The sequence below is a fragment of the Canis aureus genome, chromosome 11 (genome assembly GCF_053574225.1).
Source record: "Canis aureus isolate CA01 chromosome 11, VMU_Caureus_v.1.0, whole genome shotgun sequence".
In the NCBI taxonomy this organism is placed as follows: domain Eukaryota; kingdom Metazoa; phylum Chordata; class Mammalia; order Carnivora; family Canidae; genus Canis; species Canis aureus.
Window position 1 is genome coordinate 51,414,304 of NC_135621.1, and position 16,805 is coordinate 51,431,108.

The 16,805-nt window shown below is 48.0% G+C and overlaps 1 protein-coding gene across 2 annotated transcripts in view; it reads left to right on the top strand.

The window, feature by feature from the left end:
• EPAS1 (endothelial PAS domain protein 1) overlaps positions 1-16,805 on the top strand; it is an 85,367-nt gene that overhangs the window by 32,381 nt on the left and 36,181 nt on the right. For both annotated transcript variants that reach the window (XM_077915275.1, XM_077915276.1), the window contains one exon: positions 15,873-16,063. In XM_077915275.1, the coding sequence (XP_077771401.1) occupies positions 15,873-16,063 (191 nt within the window). The remainder of the gene's footprint in view (positions 1-15,872; positions 16,064-16,805) is intronic.

The following is a 16,805-nucleotide window of genomic DNA, read 5'->3' on the forward strand; positions in this document are numbered from 1 at the left end:
CTGGGTGCACGGTGTGTGTCAGACACGGTTCTAAGCTATGTGGATGTGTGTTATTCCACATAAGGGCTCAAGGAGTCCAGGACTTTTTGGGAGTAACTGCTCCATAGGACATGAGGTTTAGAAAAACTGAGGAGCTCTCACCGGATCACAGAGGGGGTGTCTGAGTCCCAAAGCCCAGGCAGTGTATCTGGCCCCGTGCCCCGGGGTTGCTTGTCTGTCTCCCTCACTGAGCCGTCCAGCTTGTTGAGAGCAGAGACGTGTCTTTCCTGCCATATCCTCAGTGCCTGACACAAGGTGGACACTCAGTAAATGTTCAATTAATGAACGCTAAAGGGATCCCTGGGTGGCGCAGCGGTTTGGCGCCTGCCTTTGGCCCAGGGCGCGATCCTGGAGACCCGGGATCGAATCCCACGTCGGGCTCCCGGTGCATGGAGCCTGCTTCTCCCTCTGCCTGTGTCTCTGCCCCTCTCTCTCTCACTGTGTGCCTATCATAAATAAATAAAAAAATAAAAAAAAAATGAACGCTAAAGCTCCCAAACATAAACACCAGATGGGATTCAAATTCCAAAGAGTCCCACTTCTTTCAAAAATGCTAAAATGCAAAGGAGTACTTGCCCTTTTAGCTAAGTCCTAATAGTGGCTTCGTAGAATTCTGACTGCTGTAGAACTTTCTTCTAGGTGCTACAGGGTCGTGGGGTATGACCGAATGCAGGGAATATAAGACAGATGGGTTTGTCTAAGGCAATCAAAGTCACTCCAAGAAAACAAAGCTGCATCCGGCACTTTCAAAAATAATTAAGAGAAACAAGCAAGGAGGACAGCAAAGAGAATCTCTTAGTTGATTCTGGAGAAATGGGCCTTTTCCATCTATGCACTGGCAGCCTGATTGGGAGTGTCCCATGCATGGCTGAAAGACACTCGTGAGAGCCACTGAGGTCACACAGCCACCCTCCGCTCAGGTCTCCCCATACTAGGGCTAATCTTCTAAAGTGTTTAATCGAACACTGTACAGCCTCTGAGGTTTCAGGAACTCTGGGCTGTTTTTTCCCCTGGTCTTAAAGTCTTTTTCTGCTGCTGACTCATATGTTAATTATCACTTTCCACAAAGTAGAATTAACAGTGCTACGCACTCGCTGGCCTGGACGTTATACAACCGTTTTATCAGCCGGGGTGGGACTGCGTATGCAGGGCAGCTGCAGTGGCCAGCAGACACTTCGTGAGCATTCAGGGCTACGGGCATCGGAAACCCAGAAACCAGCCTTGGTTTTTGAGTCACTGCAGAAGAAGCTGCTGGGATGCTCTGCTCCGCCCAGGATACGGAGGGTTAACTGCCCAGTCTTTTGCCCAAAAGTGTGGCCAAGAGTTTCAGTTCGCTGTCACCTGTCAGCGTTAATGGACAGAACTGGTGTTTCACAGAAAAAAATATCAAGTTGTTTTCTCTTTGACTGCTGGGCTGGATAATGAAGTAAAAATGACATTATCTCTAATAAAAGTGATCTGCAGAAATCACTGATAAAATATCAGCAGCAGAGATTTGCCATTAGCAGGTTAGCCAGATAAGGGGAGCAGCTGGATTCTATTAACCCCCTCCTAGTCTGGTGTGTGTGTCGAGCTAGTGGGATTGAGGTTTGGAGACTAGATTTTTAAACACGGAAATTTAGGTGAGTGGAGAGGGTTTCTTCCAAAGTGTGGTGCATTCTCGAACCCTACTTGCTGACTTTTAGGGTTGTCATTGGGTTTTCAATTTGTTTGGTGTTTGTCTCTTAGGGTTTTCGCCTTTAGAAACTTTTGGAAGGGGGTGCTTGGCCGATTTTCTCATTTCCATGTTATATCACTAAAGTAGAACCCTGGCCAAGCCCTGGCATCTTCCTCGTTAGGAATCTGACTCCAGAAGAGCATCCTTACATGTGACGTGAAGGCTTTGGGTGATAGGTGGTATTGGGCAGCAGATTGTTCTGCTGCATCAAAGAGCTGGAACCAGAGGCAGAAACCTCCCCAGTCTCATCTGGTGGGGAGAGAAGGGGGCCGCCCCTGTCTAGGCTTGTACACCGTCAGTGAAAGCTGAGTGGCATCTGGCTCACTGAACACCCCCTGTGACGTGGTGAGCAAGCTCAGCTGGCACCTTCTGTATGAAAACATCGCTAGGGTATGGGGACCTGTTTCCTGGGACAGTGAGGAGCATTGGATGTTAGGTAACCTAGTAAGGAAGACAGCCACTGTCACTCCTCTTTATTAACCCACTTTCTGCTCAGAAAGCACCAACGCTTTATAACTCTGCAGCCCTAATCCTATAGCTAGAGGAATCCCAGCTGCTTTGGCCTTCATTGCAGCTCGACAAGCTGTATCTGAAAGAGATGAAACAGTTATTTTGGGGGTAAGGTACAGTGCCAGGCTTTGGGTACGTATGAATTTGGACATTTGCCTCTGTCCTCAGAGAAGACCTGTAAGATAAGGAACAATAAGGTGATGCTACCTTACAGGTAAGTGGTATTGATCCATTCTCCAGGTGGCCAGGACAGGGATGGGGGATCAGTATGGGCTGTGTAGAGTGATCAGAAAAACCTCTATGGAAGTGGTGGTTCTGAAAGGACAGGGTCTGGAATATAGGAGAGGAAAGATCGCAGAAAGATCGCATTTCAGGTGGAAAAAGGTAACTGGGTGGCAGAGAGGGGTGCTGAGTTATGGGGGGTGGTGAGAAGCCTGGTCTGGCTGGAGGAGGTAGGGTGCTGCTGGCTTTCAGGAATGAAGACTAGAAAGCAAGGTCATGGCCGAGAGAACTTGAGGGCCGTCTAGAGCTTGGGCTTCATCATGAGGGCAGTAGGGAGCCGCTCCCATTTTTAAATAAGGCAGTGATATGTTGAAATGGTCTGGGGGCAAGAGGGGTGGATTGGTGAACTGTTCTTTCCCTAAGGTCTATTTGGAATTGTGCTTCTTGATCAGGGAGCAAAGGGAAACAGCTAGAAGATGGGGACTGAAGTCTTTGAAAATAAACAAAACACCACTGGAGCCAGAGAAGGCATGCGCCCTTGGTGAAGTTTGTTTTTCGTCCCTTGGGTAGTGTTTAGGAGTTACTGTTCAGCGAGAATGCCAAGGCTCCAGCCCATGGTGGCCTGTGAGTTGCTGCCGTATTTAGAGCTACTAATAGAGGGGCTCGTTTCCCCTGGCATAACTGCCAAGAAAGACAGGTTCTCATACTTGCTGTCCAGTGTCACAGAAGCATAGCCAGCAGAAGAGGGATCCAGGTTGGGTTCTGCATTGCTCACCACTTGGCACCTCAGACACCTCAGTCAGTAGGGAAGGCAGTTATTTGATCATCTGACTTTATTTGCCTTTTGTTGTTGAAAGCCCTCCTCTGTGCTTGGCCTCTGGATACATAGTGGTGTTTGTAGAATGAATGCACCCCCCCCCCCGACTTCTCCAGCTTTGTACCCTGCTCCAGCCTGTCTCCTGAGCCCCTGGCTACCATCCACTCCATTTCCCCAACAGTATCTTTGTCCTTGTCATCCCTCCTGCCCACCAATTGTCTGCCCCCTGTCGCACTGCCATACCTGCTCCTCCTTCATATCCTGCCTTTAGCACCCAGCTCTCCCTGTATTATTCAGCCTTGTAGACTTTCCCCTGGCACACTCAAAACACAGCAGCTGGCTGCCAGGCCAGCCCTTCAACACTTGACTCTGCACTTCTCTGCAAGCTCCCCGAGGCCAAGAGTAATCATTCCTAGGCCTCATGCAACTGCTCCCAGCCTGAGCACATGAAGAGGGGTTCATAAATACTTGCTGAATGAGTGGAGAGGAAAGGATGTTGCTGGGGAGAAGAACAACCTCATTTCCCAAATTGCTCAACATCATCGTTTGAGAGCATGATAGTAACTTGGGGAAGACTTTGGCATTTCCCGTGGCTTTTGATGACTTCTATACAAAGGAATGGAATGTAGCTTCTGCAGTGTGCATGGACATCTCCCTTCTCATCGTAGTATGACTATGTTGAGCAGAATTGGAAGAAAGCAAGCACTGACACTTGGCCATGAATCAGATCCCACAGCTCTGGACCTGCAACCATATAACCATCTGAAAATCGGAGGAAGCCCAGGACAGAAAGGGTCTCTGAGATTTTCTTTGGGTTCCCCTCTCTCTCCTTTTCTTTTCCCTTTGCCTTTGCTTGCTTGCTTTTTTTAAGTAGAGAAGAGAGAAGGGGTTATGGGATGAGGGTAGAAAGTGAGAGTTTCTATCACCCTCACTCCACCCCCCCACCTTGCTGTTTTGAAATGCTTAAAATACCAGGACCAGGAGTCATGGCGTCAAATTGGGATTAGTAAGGCAGATCCTGGGGTTTTTCACTATTAGCATATGATCAAGCATCATTTCCAATTCAGAGACTAAATAAACATTCTTTGCTTTGAAATTAAAGTGTCTGAAATGAAGAGGAGAGAACTGGCTCTTAAAATCATATTATGTACAAGAAAAGAGTTCTTGGTGATGACTGTCTCCTCCAGTTATGGCTTTTTAAATGTTTTCACCCAATCCTTGTGACGACACTGCCCCCTCCTTCCTGAAGCTTACCCAGTGCTGGCCCCGGAGGCGGCCCTGCTCTGTGTTCTCATGACACAGGGATTATTTTTGGCATCGCACATATTTTCTCTAATGTTCTTACCCACCCCCTCCCCTTGGTTGCCTTTTGGGGAGCAGTTGTTTAGGTGACACCGTGTAAATCGGGGGTTAACTCGGTTCAGCCCAGTGAAGAGGGGGAGTGGGAGAGAGAGGACTGCTGCCTTGGCCTCCTCTGTGGGCCCCCAGCCCCTCTCCCCAGCTCATGAAAGAGCCTGCTTTGATGAGGCTCTGTGCTCCCCATTCATCCTCTCTCCCAGGATGAGCCGAGGGGATATCTAGAGGTGACGCTGGGGGCTGCACCTCGGGGATGGCATCTTAATGACTTGCCTTGGCGGGTGTTAGAAGAGCCCCATTCAGAGTGAGTTCACTCCCTGTGCAGTTGGCTCGCTCAGCTCCTGTCCATAGATGTTCTCTTGTTCACCCTGCATGAGGAAATGGAGATTTCCAAGTGGGAAGCAGCCTTGCCGGTGCTTTAACTCTTCACTGAAGGGAAGAGGAGCTGCCGAGCACTAAGGAAAATCTAAGCAAGCTGAGCTGCAGCTCCTGGGAGACACAGGGCCCTGGGGCTGGGGACCCGAGGCCAGGGCTGCTGCGATCACTTTTGCTTTCTGCCCTGAGAGGGAAAGGAGATGTGTAAAGGGCACGCCTGAATTGTCCTAACAATGAATGACTTAGCTAATATTTACCCAGTTTGTCTGCCTTGGGCCAAGGTCCCGTGAAAGATGCTCGGAAGTAAGTGTTGTGTCTGTGCCCCCTCTCCCTGCAGAGGCATCAAGGTACTTCCAGTCCAGTCATAGCAGCAGGATGCTGGCTTAGAAAAGCCAGTGAGACAGAGAGGCCGCTAATGAGGGCCAGTGAGTAATGTGGGCAGGAAGCGCCTTGGAGAAGGGAGCGAGGGTGGCTGGGGAAGCGTCTGCGGGACGCAGGGCTTGGACTGGCTCTGAGGGAAGGAGTTTTAAGAAATAAAAGGGGATGAGGTGATGCAGGTAGGGAGGATGCAGAGGAAAACACAGACATCTGAGTGGGGCTAAGTGAAATATCCCATAAGGAAATATAAAAAGAGAAGAAGGTTCTTCCTAGCAAAAGAGAAGATCTGGCTGTTAGACTTTAGGTGGCTTTGGATAAGGATGGGATCAGGGAGCACTGACTCTATCAGCATTGACCTCTCCATCGTGTCCCTTGGGTGTGGTCACTGACCAGAGGAGTCAGCATCACCTGGGAGGTTATTGGAAATGCAGATTCTCAGGCCCCAGCCCACACCTGCTGAGTCAGAAACTGTAATAAGCTCCTGGGGTGATTGGTGTGCAAAGTCAAGTTTGAGAAGTGCTGGTCTGTGTAGCTCTAGTTCAGACCCCAAACTTCATTCAAAGAGTTGGAAACACACACACACACACACACACACACACACACACACACACACATCTTTGAGTATCTCTGTGCTGTGGCTCTTCCCAGATGGAAACCTTTTATTCCGAGTGAGAATTGGAGTAGAATTCTTATGAAAGATCTAGAACAGTGAGAGACTTTGAGGAATTCACAGAAGAGAAATTATTTAAATGGTTTTTATCCAATGTCTCCCATTTGTACCACTTTGTACTATTTATGCTTTAGAGGACACCAGAAGAACGGATGATGGGTCCTTTCCCCAGGGAACTGTGTGGTCTAGCTGGAGAGGCAAATGCTACAGAAGTAAAACAAGTAGAGAATAAATAACAGGGCTGGATCATGCAGTCTAGAATCTCTGAAGCAGGGTGTGCAGAAGTCTGCATAAGTGAGGCCTTCCTGGAGAGGACGAGGCTGTTGGAGGTCCTGAAGGATGGGTACTATTTAGCCAGGCCAGGTGGATGATGGGCATGTGCTGCAGGTGGGACGTGGGATGTGGAAGATGAAGGGCTGGTCTTAAGAGGCTAGTGGGGACTGGGGTAAGCTGCTCCCAAGTCCATCTAGAGAAAGTGCATGCTTCATGCTGGCGAATCTGTTCTACATTGCGTCTCAGGCACTTTTTTCTTGGTCTTTCTGCTGTGCAATTTCTTTCTTAGCTGAACACAGTGGTGTAGGATCAGGATGGCTGCACATGCACAGTGGCTTGAGCCAAACCACAGATTGTGCTGTTGGAAGCCTGCGGGATCCAAGAGAAGAAGGCTGCTGATGGTTAGGAGCTTTAGAGAAAAACCCTTGAGTGTGGGGAAATAGCCTCAAACCCAGAGAAGTGGCACCAAGGAAAAGAGCATGGGAACTAGATGTATTGTGGTGATGGCTTTGCAGCATATGCAGGTAGAGAATCATCATGTTGTGTACCTGAAACAGATATAATTTATATGTCAATTAGACCTCAATAAAAATTTTTAATTAAAAAATTAGCCTAGTGAGAATGAAACACTTTACCTGTAAGTGTCTGCAGACTCTGCTAGCAAAGGAAGAACTTTTTTTTTTTTTTTTTTTTTTTTAAGACAGATATCTCCAGGGAGAGAAAATCTATCCCACTGAGCCTGGTTTGTCCACTGAGGGGCTGACCTAGAGCAAAAGGGTGACCAGGATGTCCCCTTTACTGCTTCCCGAGTCAAGAATTCATCCAATTAAGTATCCTTAGAGGGCTTCACCCCCAATACAGCCAGTTCAGCTAAACTTTTTGAACCTACAAGAGGGATTGGCTTGTGGGCATTTCCCAGAAGGCTGCAATGCAATCAAAAGTATAGGACTTATGGTCAAATGACAGGTTTGAGCGCTGGGTCCATCACTGGGTGATACTGGGCATGTCACTTAACATCCTCAGGGGCTGTTTCCTTCTGTATAAAATACTTACTTTATAAGGATGAAATCAGAAGCAGGATGATGAGAGTCCTGTACAACGGCAAGTATCACAAGTGGCTCCTTCCTAGCCGTGAGTGATGGATGTCACTGCTAGCCGTAGTAGCAGGATGTCAGCTTGCTGAGGTTAATTAGTCTCTTGGCTGGAGTCTGCATGGTGTAGGGGTTTGGACAGTTGCAGGCGTCGGAGGCAGAGAGAGCAGTGGAGGGCCAGGCAGGTGCCCTTGCAGCTGCTTGCTTTCCTTCCCTTTTCATGTTTTCATGGGTGCAGATGCCACTGAGCCTCCTCTGTCCATGCAGTGGATGTGGTAAGATCAGCAGAGATGGAAAGACACTTTACTTTTACAATAGGGAAGAGATTCGGCTGACCAACAAGAGTGGCTGTCTTTGCAGAACTGGAATTTCCATTTCCAACACCCTTGGCCATCTCTCTTTGGATGTGTTAACCTGGATATGGCAAGATGGAGAGAGGAAGCCAGGAGAGCCTAAGTGACTGGGCAGGGAAAGTTGCTGAGACAGGGTGCACATCCTGCCTCCCTCTGCGGCTCTGCCCTCAGTAGCAGTGGTCATCGGTCACAGTCCTGGAAATGCTGGTGGTGTTCAATCCCCAACTCTCAAAGAGGGAGTCACTGGGAGGCAGCTCTGGGGAGATGGCAGCAAGCAGCATGCGTGACCTCTTATATCATAAAAAATAAATTCGAAAAAAAAAATAAATTCGAGAGGGACACAGTCACCATAGTGTTGTTTATAACACCTAGAAATTAGAAACCGGAACTGAGTAATAGTATGGTATGTTGTGATAGGCCCACACAATATGATATTGCTGGCTGTTGTGAAAATTCTAAAGAAGTCTTTAAAAGGCGATAAAATATTAAGAAGCCATAAATCCAGTGAAATCTTGATTTGTTGTATTTATACCTTTCTGTACTTTTAAAGTTGCCTACACTAAATGTGTATTACCCTTATCTTCACCAAAGCATTTTTTAAAAAGGAAATGATTTAAGATAAGCAGAGTTATATAGGAGGGTAATGAATAACGAAGGTCTGTTTGCAACTGTGTGACATGTCTGGTGCTGGTTGGCAGTGGGCTCTCCATTCATGTGTCCTTGAAAAAGTCAGAGCTCAGGGCCTTTGTTCCAGCTCCATGCATTCCCATTGCCTTTCTGGACTTCAGTTTTCCTCATCTCTAAAATGGGGATGATGGTACCTGCCCTTTTCTATCCTGCTGGGGGAGGTTTACGGTTATCAGTTTATAAAGTGCTTTATAAACTGTAGTGATTGGCACAGGTGTAAAGTGGTATTCCTTCTAACACGTCAAATAAAGAAAAGCCTGCTAAGGCTTGGACTTGACGAAGCTAAGCGTGGCTACAGTTCACCACTGTTACTCCTATACATGCCTGGCTTTTCCCAGCTGGGCTGGGGACTGCACCTGTCCCCAGATTATATAAGGAGCTGGGTCATCTGGAGCCCCACAAGGGCTGTACCTATAGGGCTGCTTGGTAATTGGGTGTGCTGCTCTTCTCTGAGGCTGCCTGGAGCCCAGAAGGCCACTAGATAAGCATCTGCAGTGGGCCCCAAGCAGAATTGACCATTAGAGGGCCATGTTGGGTGGGCCGCAGACATTACTGTCAGCTCTGAATGCAGTCCAGGCCCTCTCTCCAGGGGCAGACTGTCAGCGTGGGTCAGGGGCTCAGCCTCAGTGGAGGGGAGGTTGGGAGGTCAAGGCACAAGACACCTTTGGGGATTCTTCCTTCAGGGAAGGGATGAGTGGAGACATGCGCTCCTGTGGTAGCTGCCGCAGCCCTCACCCTTTCGCTGTATCCCTTCTTTTGGGACTTTTGACATACTAGTCTGTTGTATGCCTTTTTTTTAAAAATGTTATTTATTTGACAGAGAAAGAGAGAGAAAGAGAGCACAAGTAGGGGGAGCAGCAGGCAGAGGAAAAGGGAGAAGCAGATTCTCAGTTGAGCAGGGAGCCTGACATGGGGCTCAATTCCAGGGCCCTGGGATCAGGACCTGAGCTGAAGGCAGGCGCTTGACCAGCTGAGCCACCGAGGTGCCCCATTTGTAGTATGGCTTATCTCCCAGTGGGGCTTGGTCTCCTTTGGAACAGAGCCCATGCCCCACACCAGAGGGGTGCATGTTAAGCAGATTGATGCTTTTATTCTCCTCATGTAGGTGTATCTGATCTGCCCAGTTCCTCCTGAATTTCTTCTATTTTGACTGGTTAACATCGATGCCTTTACTCCCCTCAATAATAAATTCATATCCCAGTCATTGCCTTTGGACAAATATCAGAATTCACCCAGAAAGTTGGCCACCAGAATATCACCTGCTTCTACGCATTTTTGCTGCTCCTTTAGAACTGCCAAAGACCATTCTTCGCTGGAGTACCTTCAACTGTGGCAAAGCCTTATCTCTGAGGGCACGTTTCATTCTTTCAAACAACCAACATCCATCCACTGCCAAATCTGGTGACTAAAGGAGGTGGACAAACATGATAATATTGTTTGGGGTTGAAAATATATGTATTCTATGAAGTGTTATGACCAATTTTCTTGTGTGGCTCTGAAATTAATTCTGAAAGGCCTCTCAAAATACTTAGAGCAATGGTTTCAGAAATAGACCTGGGTTTCAGTCCTCTGAAGACATGTGATCACAGGCATAGAAGCCTGTGGTTTAGGAAGCCCTTCAGGTGATTCTGCTGGAGTCCAAAGTTGAGAATCACTGCTCTGCAAAAACAGGACCAATACCACCACGTAGTTAACTAAGGATCAGATGAGATCGCCCATGAAATGCACCTCGTCCTGGTGCTCCAGAAATACCAGTTTCCTTTTTCCTTCCACCAAAAATGAGAAACAAACTTTTAATTTTAACCTGACTGCTTTGCAATGGTGGTTCCCAGCCCTGGGTGCACATGGGAATCAGAGGGCAAGCTTTAAAATCCCTGATGCCCTGGCTGCACCTCAGCCCTGTTAACTCAGGCTCTGGAGGTAGACATAGGACCCTGGCATCAGTCTTTAAGGCTCCTCTGGTGACTCGAGTGAGCCGCCAAGGTTAAGAAGCACCCACGTTGGCTCTGCTCTGATTTCATCCAGGCAGCTATCAACCCATGGGTGTGGGAGCTTAGCTCTTCCTCCTGATTCCTGGGAGCCGAAGCTGGTGTGCTTCTCTCTTTGGGCAGCCTTTGTTCAGTGGCCACAAGGAAGAGCCTTAGGGAAGAGCCACGAGACCCCTAAGTGACATTTGACCTTCCACTCTTCCACTCGCAACCACCTGCAAACTGTCACCAGCTTAGGATTTCACCACCAACACACAGACTGATTTATTTTATTTATTTATTTATTTATTTTTTCCACAGACTGATTTAGGTTGGCTTAATTAGCTTCAGTCTCCCTCCCTCCCTGCTGAAATCCATTCTGTCCTTAGACCATTTAACCATATAGGGTTAACAGGTATAGTGTTTTGGTACCCTGGTGGCCCACAGGCATTAGTCCTGCTCCTGTTGACGGTCGGGAGAGAATGGCTAGTTAAGGAACCAGACCATTGGTGCAGCTGGAGACATCCTGGGTGTGTGTGTGTGTGTTGGGGCGGGGGTGGGGGGGAGCATACCAGGCCGTGTTCACCTGGAAGTCGGCAACCAGGATCAGGATCATCTTGACCAAGCGCTGATAATGGTTCGATTATTGACTTTGGCCAAGATTGGAGCAATGACCCAGAAGTTAAGGAGACATTTGTAAGATAACAAAGCTCTGGACACAGGTCTTTCCTGGCTGAGTTGTGGCATATACCCACTGGGGCTTGAGGTCAGTTTTGCTTTCTCTTCTGACTAGTTGCCTGGTCCTTAAGTGGTCGCTTTCCTTAGTTGGAATCAAATGTTCCAGTGTGTGAGTTTCCACCTTGGGGAGAAGTACAAACTCGCAGATATGAACATGTCAAAGAAGAGGACAGAAGTGTGTTCCCCACCAGCAGTGTGGAGAGGAACATTCAACTCCCTGGACCTGCAGCCTCCAGGGAGTCACCTGGAGCGCCCCCTCCACACCCCTGCCCCGCAGGGATGGAGGCTGCATCCCACTCAGGCCCTCTAGTGCTGACCCCTTTTTCCTCCCCCTACTCCATGTGAACTCGGATGGTGCCTCTTAACCCTACTGCTGAGGTTCCAGGTCTTTTTCCAGGGTGAGTGGGTGCTCACTTAAGGACAGAGATTCTTTATGTCACTGTGTCCATTTCACGACTTACCCCGCCCCTTCTCTGTGTTCTGTGAGCATCCAATTTGTGGAAAAGTGTCTAACACAGTGTGTAGAAGGTATGCAATAAACAGCAGTTTCCTTGCTGCCAGTGGGAAAAATCTTTGATCTTGGACCCGAAAGAATTCAGTGTGAGACAATGTCTTTTATTAAGTCGAGTCGCCGAATCTCTCTCAATCTATTAAGAGGGAAATAATAGTTCCTATCCCTTGGGGTTGTTATGAGAAACAAATGAGATAGCATGGACAGCGGGGAGAAAGTGGATTCTGACCCTGAAGCATTGTAAGGGTGGTGTCCTGTCCTGTGTCCTTCTGGGATCAGCTGAAACCCTGCCTCCCTGAGTAGCTTGCCCTGACCTTGCTCAGACTGACTTGTTTCTTATCTTAACCGTGTACACTGTTTATTGCCCGAACTTATTTCTGTGGTTGATGGAGGCACTTTGGGTTGTTGGTTCCCTAGTAAGACCGGGTGCTCCCCACAAGTAACATGCATCCTAGCCGCTGTGCAGTTGCATGAGGTCCAGCCTGGAGTTCAGTACTTCTTTCTGGGTTCTGCGGGGGGACACAGCCAGGGCCACATTTATGTTGGGTGTTCCGTACACCAGATATTGTGTGGGACCACCCTGTGGTGGCAGGAGAGCCACCAAGAAAGGCAGGAGTAGGCACTTCATAGAGCAGTTTGGAGCAAGAAATAAATTTGAGTCTTTTCGGCTGATTTGGAAAACTTAAGATAAAGCACTGTTTTATGAGAACCCAGCAAATTCTAATGCGCCATATCTAGAATTGTCATTAAAAAAAAAAAAATGCTGGTCTGTTGCAGGTAATTCTAGAACCTACCGAGGGAGAGAAAATAAAGTACAGGTATTTTAGGCAATGAAGCCTCATTGACATAAGAAGGTTCAGCAACCCCACACAAAGATGTCAAGATCAGCCTGGCCCCCAGTTACACCTCCGGCCCTGGGACAGCTTTGATTTGGTGATGAAGAACGGCTGTTATGGCCAATCTCTGAAATCCACGGGCACTCACATTTGCCCTATGTCAAGATAGTTTTCATCTGTGAAGAGCTTCCTAGTACTTCCAACCCTTGTCCACTCATCTCTTTTGATCCTGACAAATAAGACATGAGATCTCTCCCATTTTACAGACAAGGATATCAGGGCACCAAAAATGTATTTTCTCGCCCAGATCAGATGGCTAGATAGTAGTCTTGTGGCCAGTGTATTAGAAACACCAGCCCTCCTGACTTCCAGCCCTCTTTCCTATTTGCCAAGAAGCCCAACCCGTGGTAAATTGCATAAGGAAGTAGGCTGTGTATGCATCAATTAGGGAGGTCTTACCTTCACACTTGACGTTAATTATGCTTGTTCTTCAGTGTTGCTAATTAAATGAGAGCGGTGTTACACATTTTTGTTCTTCCAGGAGTCAACATTAAACAGATATCTCTGGGCTGTGTCAAGGTTAACTAGATAATCTAATTAAAGTTATGCTGGCCCCAGAGTGCAACTGTAAAAACAAGGTAGCTGAAATGGAGCCCATGACTTTTAAAACAAGAGGCTGCATGAGATTCTCCCATCTTTTTCTAAATGTTAGGATGTTGTGGTTTCTTTATTTCTTGCTAACTAAGCAGTGGAAAGTACTGGCCTGGGAAGAGATGGGTTCTAGCCCTAGCTCTGCCACTGATTAGCTGGATTGCCCTAGGTATGTAACTTAGCCTGGTCGGGCCTCAGTTTCCAGATCTGTGGATTGGGGGCAAGAGCAATGCCTGCCTTGCCCGTCTCACATGCATGTTGTGAGAGATGGAATTAGACACGGAGCATCCACGTGCCTCAGAACTTCTAAGTATCTGCTCACCGACTTCATGCTCTCCGAGGGCTTAAGCAGGCAGGCATTCACTTTGTGACCTTGGGCAAGTTACACATCACGTCTGAGCCTCTGTTTCCATATGTAGAAACTGTGCCCTCAGTATCTACCATATTGTCATTAGGATTATAATGTCATATATGTAAGGTCCTTGGTGCAGTGTCGAGGCCCAAAAGTAGGTGTGAATAAACATTTGTGTGGTCCAGGGAACATAGTAGGACCTCAAATGCCATTGCCAGACAGAACACTGACTGCAGACTGCCCCTCCACCCCGCCGGCTCTTCCTCTCGGCCTTGTCGGTTCTTGCACTCTAAGGAAGGAGCAGTAACAAAGGGAAACTGTGGGCATGCAGAAGTGGGCATTAATGTCACAGCCTGTGCTGGGAATCCCTTCTGCCCAGGATTGCTTCTCTAGATGCCCTAACGACTGGTCACCTGCTGCTGATGCTTTTGTTGGGGAGCACAGGTTGGTGCTAGAGAGTGGAATCTAGCATCCTAAAGATACTGGTTCTCCGTTACCTGTTCTCACGATAGGCGTGAAGTATACAGTTTTAGTGTCCTGTCCCCTCCCACGCTCCTTCCCTGTGCCAGGATGTCTACAAGCCTTGAACAGCTGCTTTTGCTCCACAGTCAGAGGTCAAAATTAAAATGCAAATGGGAGGGACTCCTATACAAACCACTGTTAAAGCTCTGGTTCAGGAGCAAGCCGGTCTTAAGGGCTGGCTCTGAGAGAGTGCAGATGGTGGGCTACGGGGCGAGGGCTTGGAGAATGGATGTGAGACGAGCTGAGGAAGCAGGAGTTCGGGAAAGGAAAGAGCAAAGGGAGAGGGGACAGGAAAACACGGTTTCACCCATTTCACAACCTTTCTGAAGGTTTTCCCTGCCCATCAACAGCCGCTCGACATTCTTCCCACAATCTGAGTATATGATGTGTAACCCATGGGGAGCTGGGTGCTCTGTTTTTAAAAAATGAAGCATATTGTAAAGTGAGCAGTGCCTCTGCCCCAAATCTTGAGTTTGAGAGGCGTGGCAACATTTTGTGAATCCCAATATATTGATATTCTGGCCAGATAATAGGCTATAAAACCAAACAGAAGGACAAACAGTAGCTGGCTTTGGAAATCTCAGGAGGGAGGACGGAGGGAGTGGGCTGGAGCTGGTTAGAGGAGGCCTTGAGAATCATGAACTGCATTGGACTGTTTATTGAAAAATAAAAACTTTTAAAAAAACTTCTTTATTAAACAAGCAATACAAGTTATTTATAGAAACATAAGGAAATTCAGACAAGTACTAAAAATATAATAATAATCCCCCCTAACCTTACTGATGGATAAAAGCCTGGATTCTGGGACCCACCTGCCTGGCACGAAGCCACTTCCCCACTCACCTGCCCAAGGGCTACAGGTGAATTACCTCACCTCTGTGCATCTGTTTCCTCATCTAAATTAGAGATAACAATGCTACTACTTCCAATAGCAGTTGTGAGAATTCAAGAAGCTGATGTAGTGCTTAAAACAGCTCCTGGAATACAGTATGCTCTGTATATGTGATAACTCTAAGAATAATAGTTATTTTTCTTTTACTCTATTTCTAGACTTTTCCCTATGTAATCTATAAGAAGTATTATATACTTTCTATATTTCTATGAAGATAGGTTGTATTATACTCTGTTGTAATATTTTTACTCTCATTTTTTTCATGGACAGATTTGTTATTAATATTAGCTAACGTTGATTGCTTGCAATTGGGATAAACCTGTGATGAAGACTTTACATAAATCATCATATCCAATCCTCACAACAGTTCTGTGGGATAAGTACTGTTATTATTATCATACAGATGAGAAAACGGAGTCTGAGCAGTTTAAATAGTTGAAGTGTACAGAGCAAGCGCTGGCAAGTGGAGAAGTTAGAATTTCAATCCAGGCAGGCTGGGTTTTGAACTTGCCTCTGTTAGGACTTAATATAGGCTTTGTAAGAAGATTTAGGATTTCTTTAAGATTTCCTGCAAGAGACAGGCCATCCCTGGGTACTCACCCCGGTCCTCAGATAACCCAGGACCAAGTCACAGGCATTGCCAGTTGATTAATTGTGCTCTAAGCCCCCACATACAAAATCCTGGTCTGGGCCACATAGGTAGGAGAGAGGTAGACAGAAGCACAAACACACGCGAATACAGGGCTGGCAACATATAGCAGAGGCTGTGTGTGCTCAGACGATGGGTGTGAGCCGCATCAGCTCAGTGGGAGGGTCTGGCCGCACCAGAGTTTGGGGCCCTGGGCTGTGTTGACCAGGGGCATAAGAGGGATGACAGTGACATTTCAGGAACTAACCCCTGCTCTCTGAATTTAGGAGTAGCTCGGAGAGGAGGAAGGAGAAGTCCCGGGACGCTGCCAGGTGCCGGCGGAGCAAAGAGACAGAGGTCTTCTACGAGCTGGCCCATGAGCTGCCCCTGCCTCACAGTGTGAGCTCCCACCTGGACAAAGCCTCCATCATGCGGCTGGCCATCAGCTTCCTGCGCACACACAAGCTCCTGTCCTCAGGTGAGGCTGGCAGTCTCCCCAAGCTGGTGCTGAGGACAGCCCGACCAGCGTGTGTGTAGACACACGGGAGGCTCTGCGGTGCGGGCATTGGGGGGCCCCTGGGAAGGCCTCCCCCGCAGAACTCCCACCCTTCAGAACCTCTGCCCATACGAATGCCACTGCCGGTGCTTCATTCCTTTGACTTGAACACCTCCCTTCCAGCAGTTTCCTTTCCAATGAATACAGCCATGGGGCAAAGAGCAGGGATGGGACCAAGGAAGTACATGGGGACCCAGAAGCTAGGATGAGCAGAAAGGGCCGAGGGAGCAGGAGCCCCTTTTGTCAGCTCCCCCTTGCCTGGCCTGCCGGCTGCCACAGCCACACTCCTCTCTAGAGCGGACCTTTAGGAAGCACTCTCATGCTCACCTTCCATCTACCTTCTCCAGAAGGGCAACAGAGTGCTCGTGAGCATTTTTCCGTCTTACTAGCCAGCCTGCCAGACAAATCACGTGGTGTGTCTGCTCTTGGTTTCCTGCAAAAGGGGCTTAAGAATACTTTGTGCTCAGGCCATCTGTGAGAACGAGAGGAGGTGAAGTCTGTACTGCACCTGACCCGGCCACACTCATTCACACTGCGGAGCCCTTGGTGGCTAACAGCCTCCCCACAGGACCAGCCAAGTCTCACCCTCCCTGGTATCACTGTAGGCCTCAAGTTCACAAAACTTTTTTTTTTCCCTCAAAGTTCACAATCTTCAAAATACCAT